A 16,905-nucleotide genomic window follows, 5' to 3' on the forward strand; every position below is an offset into this window, starting at 1 on the left:
TTTCCATAGTGGCTGCACCAGTCCATACTTCCTAAAGCCATCTATAGATTCAATGCAATCCCTATCAAAGTTCCAACAACATTTTTCACAGAAATAGAACAAAGAATCCTAAAATTTATATGGAACAACAAAAGACCCCGAATAGCTAAAGGAATCCTGAGAAAAAAGAACAAAGCTGGAGGTATCACACTCCCTGATTTCAAAATATGTGTGCTTTCTTGATGATTACATTTCAAAGGGATGGCTCCCAGGTCCTTGAGAAAAACATTCCTAAGTTGTAAAACTGAAAAGAACCTGGAAGAAGACTTACATTTTAAAGAAGTAGAGAAAAAGTTTTCTAAAGTTAATCTCTAAGAAAATGGAGATCAGGGGTCCGTAGTCAGGAAGCAACTGTCTAAAGTTTAGTCAAGTTGAGGGCAATGTTAATACTGTCTTGCTCACCACTCTTTCATCCGTATGGTTTTCCACTTATGAAATTTTGTTACTATTGCTCGCTTTCCATTCTGCTCTCTTCTTGCAGGTTTTATTTCTTTTTAAAAATCACTTTACTTTTGGGGTTGGCCTGGTGGCCTAGAGGTTAAGTTTGTGCACGCTGTCTTTGGCAGCCCAGGGTTCACAGGTTCAGATCCCGGGTGCGGACCTATGCACTGCTTATCTACCCATGCTGTGGCAGGTGTCCCACATAGAAAGGAGAGGAAGATGGGCATGGTTGTTAGCCCAGGGCCAATATTTCTCAGCAAAAAAAGAGGAAGATTGGCAAGAGATGTTAGCTCAGGGCTAATCTTCCTCACCACCAAAAAAAAAAATCACTTTACTTTTAGTAGGGTTTTAGGAGAGAGTGAAATTAGATGAATGGCTTTACTATAACTAATCTTTAACCAAAAAGCCAAAAGTATGAAATTCTTTATGACAGATATGTCATATGCCACTAAACTGTCTGTAGATGTGTATCTCGGCAGCTTTTGAATTTCTTTAAATGAGGAGCTTAGTGAAAGAAATCTTGTTGCCAGGGGGCAGCTAGGAGATTTATTTACATAAAAGTGCATTTTTGCCATGGACTATGGTTACCATTTAACAAAGAGAAAGAAGTGAAGCTTCCAAAGTTTTTTTAATGAAGCATCACTTGACTAATTTGGTCTGTTATGAGAGATACAGAGGGGAAATTTGGCAGTTATGAGTGTTAGCTCTAACAAGGCTCTAGGGACTCTGTCCCATGACTCCCTGTCTGTAAATGTCCAAAGTAGAGCCCTGTTAGGCCTCCCCCTGGTATTAGCCTGAGAGCCAGCAGCTCCCTGTTTCTGAGTCTCTCAATTCAGGTTTCTAAAGGCAAATACAAAATCCTTTAAAATTCCTGAAGACCCGGGTTGAGTGGGGTCAAAGTACCATGTGTCCTAGATCATCTTAAATACTTAGTTCAGATCTTCTTCTTTCTGGTCTTCTGTGTTCCAGCTGATGAACATAACAACCTCCCCATCAGATCTGGCCTTGGCTTGGCTTTGCAATCCTTGTTGATCTCTTGGGCTCCTCATGTGGAATCCTAGTCTCTCTCTTTCTCTCCCTTTTCCCCTCTAAACTTGTTTTAAATCTCAGTTTAGCAATCTGACTTGTGCTTCTGGTGATTTGCCATCTGTATTTATTATTCTTTTTTTTTAATTGAGGTATAATTGACATACAACATTATACTAGTTTCAGGTATACAATACAACATGATTAGATATTTGTGTATATTGTGAAATGATCGCCACAATAAGTCTAGTTAACATCCATCACCATACATAGTTACAGAATTTTTGTATTTTGTTATTCTTGACTCAGAATCCTGATCCCAGTTAATCTCATCACAAGGGTTGTCAAGAAGAATCTGAGCTCTTCCATCCTTCCTTCAAAATTAAGAATATTTACAATGTCTTCTTCTCAGTAACCAGGCTAGCAGTAAAAAGATAAACTGACAAACATTTGTAGGCTGGCAGGTCTTGCCTTTGGAAAACTCTCTTGATCGTGTTCAAGCCAGCTCTTACCTGTTGGCAGACACAGTAGATGAAGAAGCAGTGGAGGTAAGAAAAGGGACCACATCACCCTGAGATGACAGAGGCAGAGGTTGCCCGAAGGTTCTGGAAACACCTCATTGTTGTCTCTAGGATCTAGAGAGTTTTCTGAGGCTATAGACAGTATGAAGGATGAGAAAACTTTTAGGGAAAGGAAGAACAAAAGGCTAGTTCAAGATAGATTAGCACAAGACCCTTGAGTAGAGAAAAAAGGGACAAAGGTAAAAAGCTGGGCTTACAATGGAGAGCTTTGGACACTTTTTTGAGGATTTGGGGAATTTTATCATGTTAACTGGTTGGTGACATAGACTGAGGGACCTCTATAGGAATAGTCCAATCAAGGCATTATATGCCAACAGAGATGATGAAAGAGATGCAGCTCTGCCCTAAAATAACTTACAGTACCCTTGAGATCCTCAATGGAAATGAACACACTTACTCGCTGAAGAGAGGATCTGGATGTCAGGAAAGAATGGAGTTGTCTGCCAGTTTGTGTCGCCTTCCTTTGACGAGATAACAATCAGTTGAGTCTTAAGAGAGTCTCTTGCCCTCCAGGACATGGATATTAAAATGCGCCCGGTCAGAAGAGTCTAATCTTTGTGAGGCCTCATATTTCCCACCAAAAGATGGAGTAAGGGAGAAAATAACTTAGCTTGTGACTTTCTAATCTCTCAGAGAACATTATATAACTCGAAGATATGTTCCCCAATTAATGTAGGGTTCAAGGGTAGATAAATATGCAATACTTCTCAGATATTGCTCCTGCTAATGTTTGAAGTATTAACTTTAAAATATGAATAATGCTTCAGTAAATCTTCTATTGATTTGGACGTATGTTTTTCTTTAGGTGAGGAGTTTGAATAGAAATTGGGAATAGGAACATATCTAGATCTGTAAGATATCGATAAAAAATAATGACAAAAGGAAAGATAGCTGACTTAGCAGAAAAGGCACTAGTTGGAGAGCCTGGATACCCTGGTACAAACGTACTATACCTTCCTCTAAGGCACATTGTAAACTTTTTCAATCACTTCACTCTTCTGAACCTTAGCTTATTTTATCTGTGAATCAAATGGAAGAGGTGAACTAAATGATTTTTTCTTAATTCCTATTGAACATCAAAATACCTGAGGAGGGTTTAGTTTTAATTTTAGTTTTTAAATGCAGGCACCCAGACTGTATTCTTAGAATTTAACTCAGAAGTTCTGCGGTTTCTGTATTTTTAGCAACCATCTCACTTGTTTAGGATAAACTGGTCCAAAGACCAATGTTTGGGGACCTATGGACCAGAGGATCTTGTAGGGCCTACTAGTTCTTAAACTTCATTGTTCTTCTATAACAGACAAGTATACAAGATTGGAAGGGCAAGTGAGGCTAAAGATATTAAACTAGGACTATTGAGAGATTCAATATAAATGTGGTGGTAGAAAATCACTTTCTATTTGTATTGACTGATGATGATGCAGTCTCTGACGTCCAATGCTGTAGGTTTGAATTCTGTCTCCAATATTTATGACCTGTGCGTCCTTGTGCAAATTACTCAAACATCCTTGGCCTCAGTTTTATTATCTATGCAGTGGTAAGAAAATAAAATCTGCTTCCTCCTGTTGTTTAAGGATTAAAGGCGTCAATGTGTATGAAGTGCTTAGCAGAGTGCCTGACATATAAATAGTGGCTAGTAAATGTTAGCGACAGGATGATTTTGATGCCAATGACAAAAACTCAAACTCAGGGAAAAAACGCAAAACTCCATATTTCCTATTTTATTTTATTCTATTTTATTTATTTTTTGTGAGGAAGATCAGCCCTGAGCTAACATCCATGCCAATCCTCCTCTTTTTGCTGAGGAAGATTGGCCCTGGGCTAACATCTGTGCCCATTTTTTTCCACTTTATATGGGATGCCGCCACAGCATGGCCTGACAAGCAGTGCATCGGTGCGTGCCTGGGATCGGAACCCAGGCCACCAGCAGCAGAGCGCGCGCACTTAACCACTACGCCACCGGGCTGGCCCTGAGGACGTTTTAAAAGAAAAATTTTGACTGGATTTTGGGGCTACCTCCCAAGAAAATGTAAGATTTAGCTCACCTCATTCTACTCATGCATCCATGCTACTGCAATGATGAAATTGATATGGGGCTGTAGATCCCCTCGAGGCCTTGGGAATGCCAGAGCTGAGCATGACCAGAAACTCCTTGGAAGAGTATCATCCCTATAAAAGACTGACCAGAGGGAAAGAGAGAGGAAAAGAAAAAACTGTGAAATTCCTAAGAAAGAGAGAAAGGGAGAAAGTAGAGTCAGATTGGAGGTGAGGTCAGGATTGGAGGTGAAAATGAATTTAAAGGGAGAATTAGGAGTTGGAACATTTGAGAGTCAGCACCTTTAGGGTTCTAGAAGAAATATAGCATTCTAACTGATCTTCCTAGTTTCCAGATGCTACAGACTCATGGAAAACCAATCCAGCATCTCTGAATCATTCCTCCAAGGAATATCTGAATCACAAAAGCAACAGCAGTTGTTCTTTGGAATTTTCCTGTGTGTGTATCTTGTCAGCTTGACTGGGAATGTGCTCATCATCCTGGTCATCCACTCTGACCCACACCTGCACATGCTCATGTACTTATTTTTGGCCAACCTGTCTCTTGTTGACATGGGTTTAACATCCTCCACAGTTACCAAGATGCTGGTAAACGTACAGACTCAGCAGCATACCATCTCCTATGCCGGTTGCCTCACACAAATGTATTTCTTTCAGATATTTGCTGATCTGGACAGCTTCTTCCTAGCTGTAATGGCCTATGACCACTATGTGGCCATTTGTCACCCTCTCCACTACTTCACAGTCATGAGTCCCAGAATCTGTGCCCTGCTGCTTGCACTGTGCTGGGTCCTCACCCACGTTGTTGCACTGACTCACACCCTCCTCATGGCTCAGCTGTCCTTCTGTGTTCTTGGGGAAATAACTCTCTTTTTCTGTGACATAATTCCTGTCCTGAAGCTGTCGTGTTCTGATACCCACATCAACGAGTTCATGATTTTTGCCTTAGGAGACACAGTACTCATCACCCCCTTTATATGCATTGTCATCTCCTACATCCACATTGTATTGGCCATACTAAAGGTCCAAATCTCTGGGGGAAGCAAGGCGTTTTCCACCTGCAGTTCCCATCTCTGTGTTGTCTGTGTGTTCTATGGGACCCTCTTAAGTGCCTGCCAGTGCCCGCCCTCTGTTGCCTCTGAGGAGAAGGACATGGCAGCAGCTGCCACGTACACAGTGGTGACCCCTATGTTGAACCCCTTTATCTATAGCCTAAGGAACAAGGACATGAAGGGGGGCCCTTAAGAAGCTTCTCAGTTGCAGAATTTATTCCTCTTAGATATAGTGATAGCAATACTTAATGAAAAGACATAGGCTTGGAGTCAGACAAACTTGGCTTTAGTTTTGGGTCTGCTACATACTAGCCAAAAGATGGTAGTCTTGTTACCTAACGTCTCTGAGCCCTAGCCTTCTCATTGAGGATTTAAAACAAAAGATAGAGGACCCTTAAAAGAGAAAGACAAAATGGACTTTGTCTGGCTAACTGAGACCTAAAACAATACAGAATCAAGTGGCCATGCCAGGACTGAGGTGCAGTTATATACTCTGTTCTTAGAAAAACTATAACTTGTAGCTGAAACTGGGCGTTCATTCTTCATGCATGGCCAGAAGCCTGATATAGCTGATTTTAGAACACCAGTATCTATAGGGGAACAGGCAAATCAAAGGGCTTTCAAAACAATCCCTGTGATCTATGGTTTTTGCCTTTATAAGCTCTGTGCTCCGACACCCTCCTGGGAGCATACTTCCGATTTATTTCAGAGGCTGCATCTTCCTGGTTTGCAAACTGTATGAGCAATAAAGCAGTTCGTAAATAAACTCTTGTAGTCCAGATATTTTTGTTGACATCATCTATAAAATGCAGATAATAATCTCTGTCTAATAAGGTGAGTTGGAAGATTAACTGAGATAAACTATGAAATGCATCTAGTATAGTGGCTAATACAATCATGTGCCATATAATGACATTTCAGTCAACGACGGGCTGCATATATGATGGTTGTCCCATAAGATTAGCATTTTATATCCTAGGTGTGTAGTAGGCTATGCCATCTAGGTTTATGTAAGTACACTCTATGATGTTCCTATAATGACAAAATTACCTAACAACGCATTTCTCAGAACATAGCCGTGTCATTAAGCAACGTATGACCGTAATAGTAGATTTTTAATGTGATAGCCATTATTATTATAACTGTTGTCACTCTTAATTGACCCCCACATCAAAAAGTAAAAAAATCCTTTCTCTGAGATTTATTCCTTCAACAAATATTTACCAGACACCTAGTATGTGCTAGGAGCTGTTATAAGTGCTGGGGACACAGCACTGAGCGAGACAATGTCCCTGGTTTCATGACACTTTAATTCTAGATTATAAACTTGTCAGTCATAAAACATTGGGGGGCATCTGTCTTTTTTTGTAACACTAAGTGGAGGTTAAGACAAAAGAAATAAAAGATGGAGGTTGCATTCCAGGAGGTGCAGAATAGTTTAAGAGTTCCCCATCAGAAGATTGAAATTCAATGTTTAGATTTCGAGACTGATTGCTCCATTTCCCACGGTTTGGGATTTCACCAGGAAGGATGTTAGAGCTCCTAGTGCTGACTCTTCTCTTGCTGGTCAGAAATGTTCAATGCCAGCATCCTTTTTGTGACCAGTAGGTGTGAACACTGCAAACTTCTTTCCCTATTCACCTTCAGATCCAAAAGGGTCACCAGCAGCTTAATTACTTGCAGATAGAAAAAAAAATATGTTTAAAGGCATATACATTTTTTTCTGCTTCCAGGAATCTTAGAAATATAAAAAAATATTATTTTTGAAAAATAAAGACCATATAATTTTGATTCCTTACATCCCTCTTGTACGAACAAGTGTTCATTAGCTGCCTAAACTCCTCTCCCCATTTGCAGTTTGTTTCTCAGACTCAACATATCTCAAAATGTTTCACAATTCCCATTTTTTCAACAAATAATTATTGAGCATCTTTCATGGACTCAAACTGACCCAGGCTTCAGTATTTGGTGAGTACAAATGTGAATCATTTTGAGCAGCATGCCACATCTTAGTACTTGAGCATTCCATTTGTTTGATGACCTGGAAAAGGACTTCTGGTCTTCTCTCTAGATCTCTTTTTCAGATCTTTTCTCTAGGAATCCTTCAACGGGGTGAAGAGTGTTCTCGTATAACCAGAACAGCAGCTAGTTGCAACCCTGGAGTCCTCTGATTTCATCTCCTTGGTGTAGAACTCTCTTTCATTCTATTATCTGCTGTCCTACAGACTAGGGGCCACTGACAGTCTCCTCTGAGCCGCTGACCTCCAACTTGCTTCTGTCCTTTGATTGGCAAGAAAATACCCTCTACTTCTCATGACCAGCTCCTTCTGGAGAGGGTCTTCTGGCAGAGTTCTAAGGCCCCTGATGATGCAGTTTCTGGACATGAGGGAGGCTGAGATGTCAGATTACTGGATACAGTCTCACACCATCTTTGTGATCCATGTCCTCTTTGATATACTCAGCCTGGTACTCAAACTGGCCCAATGAACCTCACCTTCTGGTTTCTCTAGATGGTGTTTTCTCCGGATGGCCTCCTAGTTTCTTTCTAGATTCTGACCCTCAGGGAATCATAATCCATCAGCAGTACAGTACATGTTTGAACCCTGTCTGGGGATGGTGTTAAGTTCTTTCTTACAGGAGAGGAGACTGGGTGTTCATTTTGGTTTCTCCAATATTATTCTGGGGAAATTAGGAATTACATCAAAACAGAGATGTTAAGGTAGGCGCCAATGCTAGAGATAAAGAGAAATACTTCCTAATTATAGTATCCTAATTATAAATGCAGTGGTGTGCTCTTAAATAAATACATAAAAAATGTCTCTCTCTTTTTTTTTTCTTTTTTCTTTCTTTCTTCTTCTTTTTTTTTTTTTTTTACAAAGCCCTGATTTGTTACATTTGCCAATTTCCATAGTGTCATTATTCCCATTATGACTGATTTCAATCTACCACCATGATATCATTGAATGTGGATTAGGGGTAAATGTGTACAATCAGCTTGAAGCCAATGCAACCCAGCTTCAGCAAACCTCTACATAAAAGAGTCAGTCCCTCAGGAGCAGATCATGATGCTAAATCTGTGTGCCCTCAATAACATAGTATAAAAAATACATAAGCAAAAACTGGGATATCTAAAAGGAGAAAGAGACAAATACACAATAATTGTCCGACATGTTTTGCGTGAGATTTTGCACGTCTTATAAGAGATGATGAACATGCAGAAAAAATTAATTAGTGATTAACACTCCAAGTAGCAAACTTGACCTAGTTGACATATTAACAACACTATACATGATAGCAGAATGCATATTCCTTTAAAGTTATGTGGAGCTGTCAGCCATACAAAAACTTTAGGAGATACATCTCACTGTGCTCATGACTGCAATAAGAGGATTCAGTGATTGTCACTTAGAGAAGTTAGTCCTGTTGACAAATATTTCTAGGGTCTGTTTTATATCTCTATTCCTCGGGCTATGAAGAAAGGGTTCAGCATGGGGGTAACTGCCATATACATGACCAAAGCAATTATGTCCTTGTCATTTGAGTCCCATGATGAGGAGAAAAAGTAAATACCTGCAAGTGTCCCATAGTATAAAGACAACATAAAGAGATGGGAACCACAGGTAGAAAAGGCTTTAGAGAGTCACTTGGTGGAGGAGACACTCAAGACGGTGGTATCTCTACAGATATATGAACTCAAAACACTAATCAAAGGAGGAATGAAAAGCATTCCTTCCTCAGTGAAAATGACCAAGTCATTGAGGGAGATATTTGAGGAGCTCACCTTCAGAAGCACAGGGAGGTCACAGAAGAAGTGGAGGATGCTATTGTCAGCACAGAAGGACACTTGGGCCAAGAGTAGAGTGTGCATCAGGTGATGTGCACAACTGAAGACCCAGGACCCAACTACTAGTGAGATGTACAGCTCAGCCTCATGAGGGTGGTGTAGTAGAGTGGCTGACAGATGGCCACATATCTGTCATATGCCATCACTCCAAGAAGGAAATGGTCAAGAGAACCAAAAACGATGAAAAACCACAACTGAGAAATGCACCCCACGTAAGAGATGGATTGTTGCTGACTCTTCACGTTCATGAGCATCTTTGGAACTGTGACAGATGAAAGGGAAATGTTACAGAAGGCCAAGTGGCTGAGGAAGAAGTACATAGGGATGTGGAGGCAAGAGTCTAGCTTGATAAGCAGGATGATGAGCTGGTTCCTCAGCACCATGGTCAGGTATCTGCTCAGGAACAGGGTGAAGAACATGTCCTGCTGCCCTGGCAGGATGGGGATCCCCAGGAGGAGGAACTCACACATGCTGCTCTGGTTCTCAGGCCTCATAGTGCTCTTCTATGTGCTGGGTATGAAGAAGGTTTGTGAATCTCAGGAATGTAGAAAGGATGATCAAGACCATTACTTCTCATACTGTAATTCTCAGGGAAAACACTGAATTTTTAAATGCACTCCTATTAATTTCTCACACCCGTGGACACATACATCATTGCTCTACCTATTCTGGCTACAGGAAAATATCACACCCCCAAACAGCCAACAAGACCTCATTACACAGAAGCGAGAGGGTGTTCACTGTTTTATTCAACCATTATTTATTGAACAATGAGTCTGAACATGTACCTCTGCTAAAGACTGAGGTTGCAGCGGTGAACAGAAAGACAAGGTCCCTGCTCTCTGTGAATGTAGAACTTGATGAGCGTAGAGGGGTAGTTCACTACAGCAAGACAGAGCCAAACCATAATAGTTAACTGTGGCAGATATGGTAGATCAGCCTCAGCAAACTAGTATCAGTTGTTCCTTCCTTACAGTAACGTGAGACTCCAGTACTGAGGCAGTGTTGGAGCATTGTCACACTCCTCCTGTGAACCTGACCGGGTCCTATTGATCTACAGCTATATACTCATGGTCACTCTAGAAGTGAGTGGTCATTTAAAGCTGCTTGAGGCTAGAATAGCTCCCAAACCAGAAGAGTCCACAAACTATCTTTCATAAGAACGGTGAGCACTTTGGTGAACATTTAGGTGCTAGCCTAAGGACTTAACCTATATTTCATAATTAAATCCAGACATCAGCTTTACATTCTCAGATTTTGGAAAACCTTTCCAGCTGCAATAAGTATGGATGTTCTTTCACCTATGTTAGCTCTGGGGAAATAGAAACATAAATAATATAAATTCCCCATATATATATATAAATTACCATTTTCTGTAGGTTAATCTAAAATTCTGTGTCATCAGAGCTCGTGATTTCAACCACTACACACGAAAACTTCCCCCATCATTGGTTAGGAATGCCAGACATCGTGTTCCTTTAGGGCTGCAAAGAAGCCAAAGTAATTCATAATGTTCTTAATGGACTGCTTAGATGGTTCCCTACATTTAAATTGATCTATTTTCCAATCGATAAAAGACTCTCACAGTCATTATCATTTATTCAAATAATAAATATTTACTGAGGGTGTGCAAGTTTCATGAGACATGTGTAATTCCTTCTATTTTATAGATTGAAAACTGAGGCCAAAACGTTAAAGGATTTTCCTGAGGTCTTGCCACCATTCGCTTGGGTTTCTGCACTCTAACTTCACACAGCATGACACTAATTTGTCTTTCTTTGGGATACTAAGTGAAGAGTTAAAGCACCCTGAGTGACTCAGTCACATTCAGATATGTGAAAATCACCGCAGATCCATTTCAGAAGGTGGGAGCTGCTTGAAGCTTTGGTTATCTCAGTCAATGCTACTCCAGAGGATGGTACAGAAGAAAATATTTGAGCCATGGGGGAAAATCAGAAGACCCAAACAAACATACAAATCATGCACACACAGACACACACACAGACACACACACACACACTTCTGATTTGAGGATTCTGGTCACCTGTGACCAGTTCCCATGCTAAGGTAAGGATAGCCAGTATGTGGTTCAGTTCATAAACATTGTATACATACATAATAGCAATAAATAACACACAAACTGATAAATATGCAGCACCTAATGATGTACCATTCACCCACAAACACACTCACAATGCACATCAATACACCTGACACATGATACACCTGGTAAACACTTAACACACCACGTATACACAACTCTTTGCTATACACACACATCACCAAAAACACACAGGTCATACACAATGCAAAAATCTCACAAGAAATACACACCAAAAACACACATGCACATCCAGTCACACACTTACCACAACAAGCAGCACACACACTCCTATTACTGAGAGGCATGCTTTGGCACTACACTTCCTGGGAGAGGGCAGTCAATGGGGGGCAGTTAAGCTAATTCACAGTCATTAAACCACCAACATCCCATGCACGTGGTAACATACACGTGGTAACATACACAGACAAAAGCAAACAATACACATTCCTGTTCTCACATATGAGTGTGTCACCCATAAACATAGGTCACAAATACACTAGCACCCTTCTGAGTAGAGGTCTGGCACTATTTGACCTGGGTTCCTTGAGGAAGTCAGGCACCTTCTGCTCCAGCAGCAGGGACAAAAGTCTCACTCCCAATGCTGAGCTCTTATCCGCTCAGCTGTGGTGCAAGCATTTAAGATTGTAGACATGAATCGTGACTCCTTAATCACACATTAGGAGGCTGATAACTTGGTCCACACACTGAAACCGAGCCCAGATTGAGTCTAACTCAGGAAAAGAATCAGCCTGTGAGTCAGATACATATTACACACACACACACACGCAACTATCCAACAACACGAACACAAGCATACACGCACATGCACACATACATTGCACCCAAGAATACAAATGCACACAAACTTATAACCACATGGGTAGATCCACTGCCAATTGCAGATTCTCAGCTCCCTCTGACCTGTGCTTGTCCTTGGAGTCTTCAGACACCTTCTGTTCCAGACTGTTGTCCAAATCCTCAGCTTCTCATCAGGAGACACAGTATCTAGATAAATATAAGAAATATCTGTGGCCTCAGAACTTGCATAGTTCTTAACCAGCTTCGGAGAAATGAGTCAAAAGATAACGTTTTAATTACCAGCAAGAAGACTGAAACAAAGTCCTTAAGCTTCTGGCTAACTTCTCACTGCCTTTGGGAGGCTGTGTGTCCAGGACCCTGAGGGGCTGGAGTTCCAGGGGATGGTGTCCCTGATGCCAGCAATGCCCTGGACTCCTTTCTTCTTGGGCCTGGTTCCAGCTGGGACAAAGGATTTTTTAACTTTTTGCATTGAAATTATTTCAGACTTATAGAAAAGTTGTAAAAATGATACAGAGAATTCTTTAACACACTTCACCCAAATTTCCCCAATGGTTAACACTTTACTATGTTTACTTATGTATGTATGTATGTATATTTTAGGCTTAGATTTGAGGCATGTCTACCACAGTGAATATTATCAGAAGGCAAATAATATCAATTTTTCTAATTACTAGTGATTTTATCCTTGATCAGTTGGTTAAGATGGTGCCTGCCAGGTTATCTAACTGTAAAGTTACTGTACTGTAAAGCTACTGTTACTATGTAAAATTACTGTACTGTATAGTTACTGTTTTGTCCTTTGTAATTAATAGTAAAGTTACTCTTTTAGTAAATAGTAAAGTTACTATTTTAAACTTTGTAATTAATAAGTATCATTTTGGTAGATATTTTGAGACTACATAACCATAGCTTTTTTCCTTTTAAAATCTCACTCACTATATTTAACATCCGTTGGTCATTCTTATATTAAAAAATTCTTGCACTTGTCATGGCCAAATGGTGATTTTCTATTTCTATCATTTATTGTACATTTATCAGTTGTATTTTCCTTTAAGAAGGAACTTTCCAGAAGCTCCCACTCATTTTTTTTCTCACTGATTTATTTATATCGTCATGGACTCATGGATTCTTATTTATTTGAGTCATAACGCATTCTTGGTGTTATTCATTTTGAAGCTCAAATTATTCCAGATTTGGCCAGTGGGATCCCCTTTGAGCTGGTCTTGTGTCCCCATGATTCACTGAGCACTTTTTACCTTCAGCTTGACTCACTCTGTACATGCTAATCTGTAATGAACGTCTCCTTGAACGCTTGAAAGAATATACCGCTGTCATGCTTGGTGTACGTACCTTTGTTTTGAAATGTTATATAACTGTGCTGAAAATTGCTCTTCTCCAGAGTGTTTTCTTCCCTTGTGAAGGCTGCTAATCCCAGGCCACCGTCCTCAGTTTGGCTCAAATAAAATGCTCTTCTTTTCTTTACTATAGAATGATTATCAATTATTTGCATTGACACCCCAATAGTGAGCAATCATTACCTTTTTCACAATATGTTTACTTATTTGCTGAATCTTTGAATACACGTTAAGTGATTTCAGAATCTCAAACTAACATCACTGTTAATGAAAAACTAATTGCAGCTCACAAACTTTGTTTACAGTTTTTATTTACTGAGAGAGTATATAGACAAAATTCTGTGTTCAAGAATTACTTAGGTAGTATATTATTTTCCCCATTAGTCTAATTATGGTATTCATTTGAAAGATAGTCAGGTTCATTTGTTTTCTTATATTCTACTTTGCTTTATTTCCCACCCTCTTCTATTTTTTTCTGGTAGGTAAATGATAACAGTCAAAACTATATAAATAAATATACTCATCTTCCCATCTTTTCTACCCCATTCCCACCCACCTCCTGTAGGTAAGCAATTTCAGTAGTTTCTGATTTACTCTTCTTATATTCCTTTTTGCTCAAATTGGCAGGTACATATATGTTTTATATCCCTTTCATTTTTCAACAAAAATTAGCTGCTATAGATGCATTTCCACACACTGCTTTTTTTCCATATATCAATCTATCCTGGAAATACCTCCCTATTGATTCATAGATATCCTTGTCATTATGTTTTCATAGCTGCAAAGTACTTAATTGCATTGATGTTCCAGAGAGTTTCCTTTTGGAGTCCTAAAATGAGATAGTGGTGATGAATGTACTAAATGCCACTGAAATGGTTAAAATGGTAAATTGCATGTTGTATATATTATAATACAATAAAAAATATTTAAGGAGAAAGCAAGAAGTAATCTCAACGTAAAGCACTGAAAAGATATAATAATAATGTATGATTAATAAGTTAATAGATGTCTTAAATAGAAAATATGTAGCAATATGGAAAATATAAACTCTAATATATCATGATGGCATTAGATGTTAATAGATCAAATTCTCCAGAAACATGATTATTAGTCTACGTAAAAACAGCAAAACCTTGGGGCCAGCCTGTTGGTATAGTGATTAATTTTGGCATGCTCAGCTTCAGTGGCCCGGGATCCTGGGTTTGGATCCCATGTGTGGACCTACATCATTCATCAAGCCGTGCTGTGGTGGTGACCCACATACAAAATGGAGGAAGATTGGCACAGACGTTATCTCAGGGCCATTCTTCGTCAAGCAAAAAGAGGAAGATTGGCAATAGATATTAGCTCAGGGCCAATCTTCCTCACAAAAAAATCAAACAACAAAAACCAAAAAAAACCCAGCAAAACCTAACTTGACACTGTTAACAATGGACACTTCACAGACGTAAGGACATGGAAGAATTTAAAGTAAAGTAATGGAAAACAATTACCATGTAAACACCAACCAAAAGAAAGACAATACGGCTATCCTAATATTGGAAGATGTAAATGAGTTGTTAAGGTAGTGGCAATTGCTAGAGATAAGAGAAATATCTCCTAGTTATAATTATAATCTCCTACCTATAAATGCAGTGGTGTGCTGTTAAACGACTAAAAAATGGCTCCCTTTCTCTTTTTTTTACAATGTTTTGCTTTGTGGCATTTGCCAATTTCCATAGTGTCATTGTTCCCATTATGGCTGATTTCAATCTATCAACATGATGTCATTGAATGTGGAGTTGGGAAGAGATGTGTAAAATCAACTTGAAGCCAACGCAAGCAAGCTTCAGCACACCACTACATAAAAGAATCAATCCGCAAGGACCAGATTGTGATGTTAAATCTGTATGTCCTCAATAACATAATATAAAAAATACATAAGCAGAAACTGACATATCTAAAAGGAGAAAAAGGCAAATCCACAATTATAATTGTGTGATATGTTTTGCCTAAGATTTTGTATATATCTTATAAGAGATGATGATTAAACAGAAAAAATTAATTAGGGATAAAGAATACTTAACATTTCAAGTAGCAAACGACCTAGTTAGCATATTAATACTATACATAAAAGCAGAATGCATCTTCTTTTAAATTTATATGCAGATTCAATCATGCAATAATTTTAGGAGATCCATCTCACTGTGCTCATGGCTGCAATGAAAAGATTTAGTGATTGTCACTTAAAGAAATTAGCCCTATTGACAACTATTTCTAGAGCCTTTTTTATATCTCTGTTCCTCAGGCTATAGATAAAAGGGTTTAGCATGGGGGTAACTACTGTATACATGACTGAAGCAATTATAGCTTTGTCATTAGAGTCCCATGATGATGAGGAGTAGTAAACACCTACAAGTGTCCCATAGTATAATGACACAACAAAGAGATGAGAGCCACAGGTAGAAAAGGCTTTAAAGAGTCTCTTAGTGGAGGGGACCCTCAGGACAGTGGTCCCTATATGGATATATGATCCCAAGATACTACTCAAAGGCAAGAAGAAAAACATTCCTCCCTCAGTAAAGATGATCAGTTCATTGAGGGAGGTGTCAGAGCAGCTCATCTTTAGAAGCGCAGGGAGGTCACAGAAGAAGTGGGTGATGGTATTGTCAGCACTGAAGGACAGTTGGACCAAGAGAAGTGTGTGCAATAGGGCATGTGCACAACTGAAGAACCAGGACCCAGCTACTAACGAGACACACAGCTCCTGCCTCATGACAGTGGTGTAGTGGAGTGGCTGACAGATGGCCGCATACCTGTCATATGCCATCACTGCAAGAAGAAAATTGTCAAGACATCCAAAAACTATGAAAAACCACAACTGAGAAATGCACCCAACATAGGAGATGGATTGTTGCTGAACCTTCATGTTCATGAGCATCTTTGGAACTGTGACAGATGAAAGGGAAATATCAGAGAAGGCTAAGTGGCTGAGGAAGAAGTACATGGGGGTGTGGAGGTGAGAGTCCAGCCTGATGAGCAGGATGATGAGCAGGTTTCCCGGGACAGTGGTCAGGTACACGCCCAGGAACAGGGCAAAGAATAAGCCATGCTGCTCCAGAGGGATGGGGAGCCCCAGGAGGAGGAACTCAGACACTCTGCTCTGGTTCTCAGGCCGCATAATGCTCTTCTCTATGCTGGGGATGAAGAAGGTTTGGGAATCTCAGAAACCTAAAAAGGATGATCAGGACCATCACATCTCATATTGTAATTCTCTGGAAAAACAAATAATTTTTAACTATACTCCACTTAATTTCTCACACCTGTGGATGCATGCATCTTCGCTCTACCCAGTCTGGATCCTGGAAACCATCACACCCTAAAGCAGCCAACAACACCTCATTGCACAGAAGTAAGAGGGTGTTCCCTGTTTCCTTGAACCATTGTGTATTGAACATTGAGTCTGTATAGGGACTCTACTAAGGACAAAGAATTCAGCAGAGAACAGAAAGGCAAGCTTCCTGCCCTCTGTGAGTGCAGATCTTGATGAGCATAAAGGAATAAATCCCTACACCAAGACAGAGCCAAGTCATAATAATCCTCTGTGGTA

At 39.8% G+C, this 16,905-nt stretch overlaps 2 protein-coding genes and 1 pseudogene across 2 annotated transcripts; 1 reads left to right on the top strand and 2 right to left on the bottom strand.

The window, feature by feature from the left end:
• The first annotated feature begins 4,062 nt into the window (after positions 1–4,062).
• On the top strand, positions 4,063–5,511 carry LOC101397746 (olfactory receptor 1N1-like). Its single transcript, XM_004423753.2, is given in 2 exon segments — positions 4,063–5,375; positions 5,377–5,511. Coding segments are annotated over 2 exon segments (930 nt in total). The 5' UTR covers positions 4,063–4,490; the 3' UTR covers positions 5,422–5,511.
• A 3,084-nt stretch (positions 5,512–8,595) lies between these two features.
• Positions 8,596–9,532, bottom strand: LOC101397487 (olfactory receptor 1J4-like; annotated as a pseudogene).
• Positions 9,533–15,537: 6,005 nt separating this feature from the next.
• Positions 15,538–16,476, bottom strand: LOC147913204 (olfactory receptor 1J4-like). The gene has a single exon (XM_087419576.1). The coding sequence runs from the start codon at positions 16,474–16,476 to the stop codon at positions 15,538–15,540; it is 939 nt and encodes a 312-aa protein (XP_087275702.1).
• Between the last annotated feature and the right edge of the window lie 429 nt (positions 16,477–16,905).

This window comes from Ceratotherium simum, chromosome 29, assembly GCF_057802395.1.
Source record: "Ceratotherium simum simum isolate JZ-2026a chromosome 29, ASM5780239v1, whole genome shotgun sequence".
NCBI lineage: Eukaryota > Metazoa > Chordata > Mammalia > Perissodactyla > Rhinocerotidae > Ceratotherium > Ceratotherium simum.

Excerpts from the sequence above, each read along its gene's own strand:
- LOC147913204 (XM_087419576.1), bottom strand. The coding sequence starts at position 16,476 with ATGCGGCCTGAGAACCAGAGCAGAGTGTCTGAGTTCCTCCTCCTGGGG.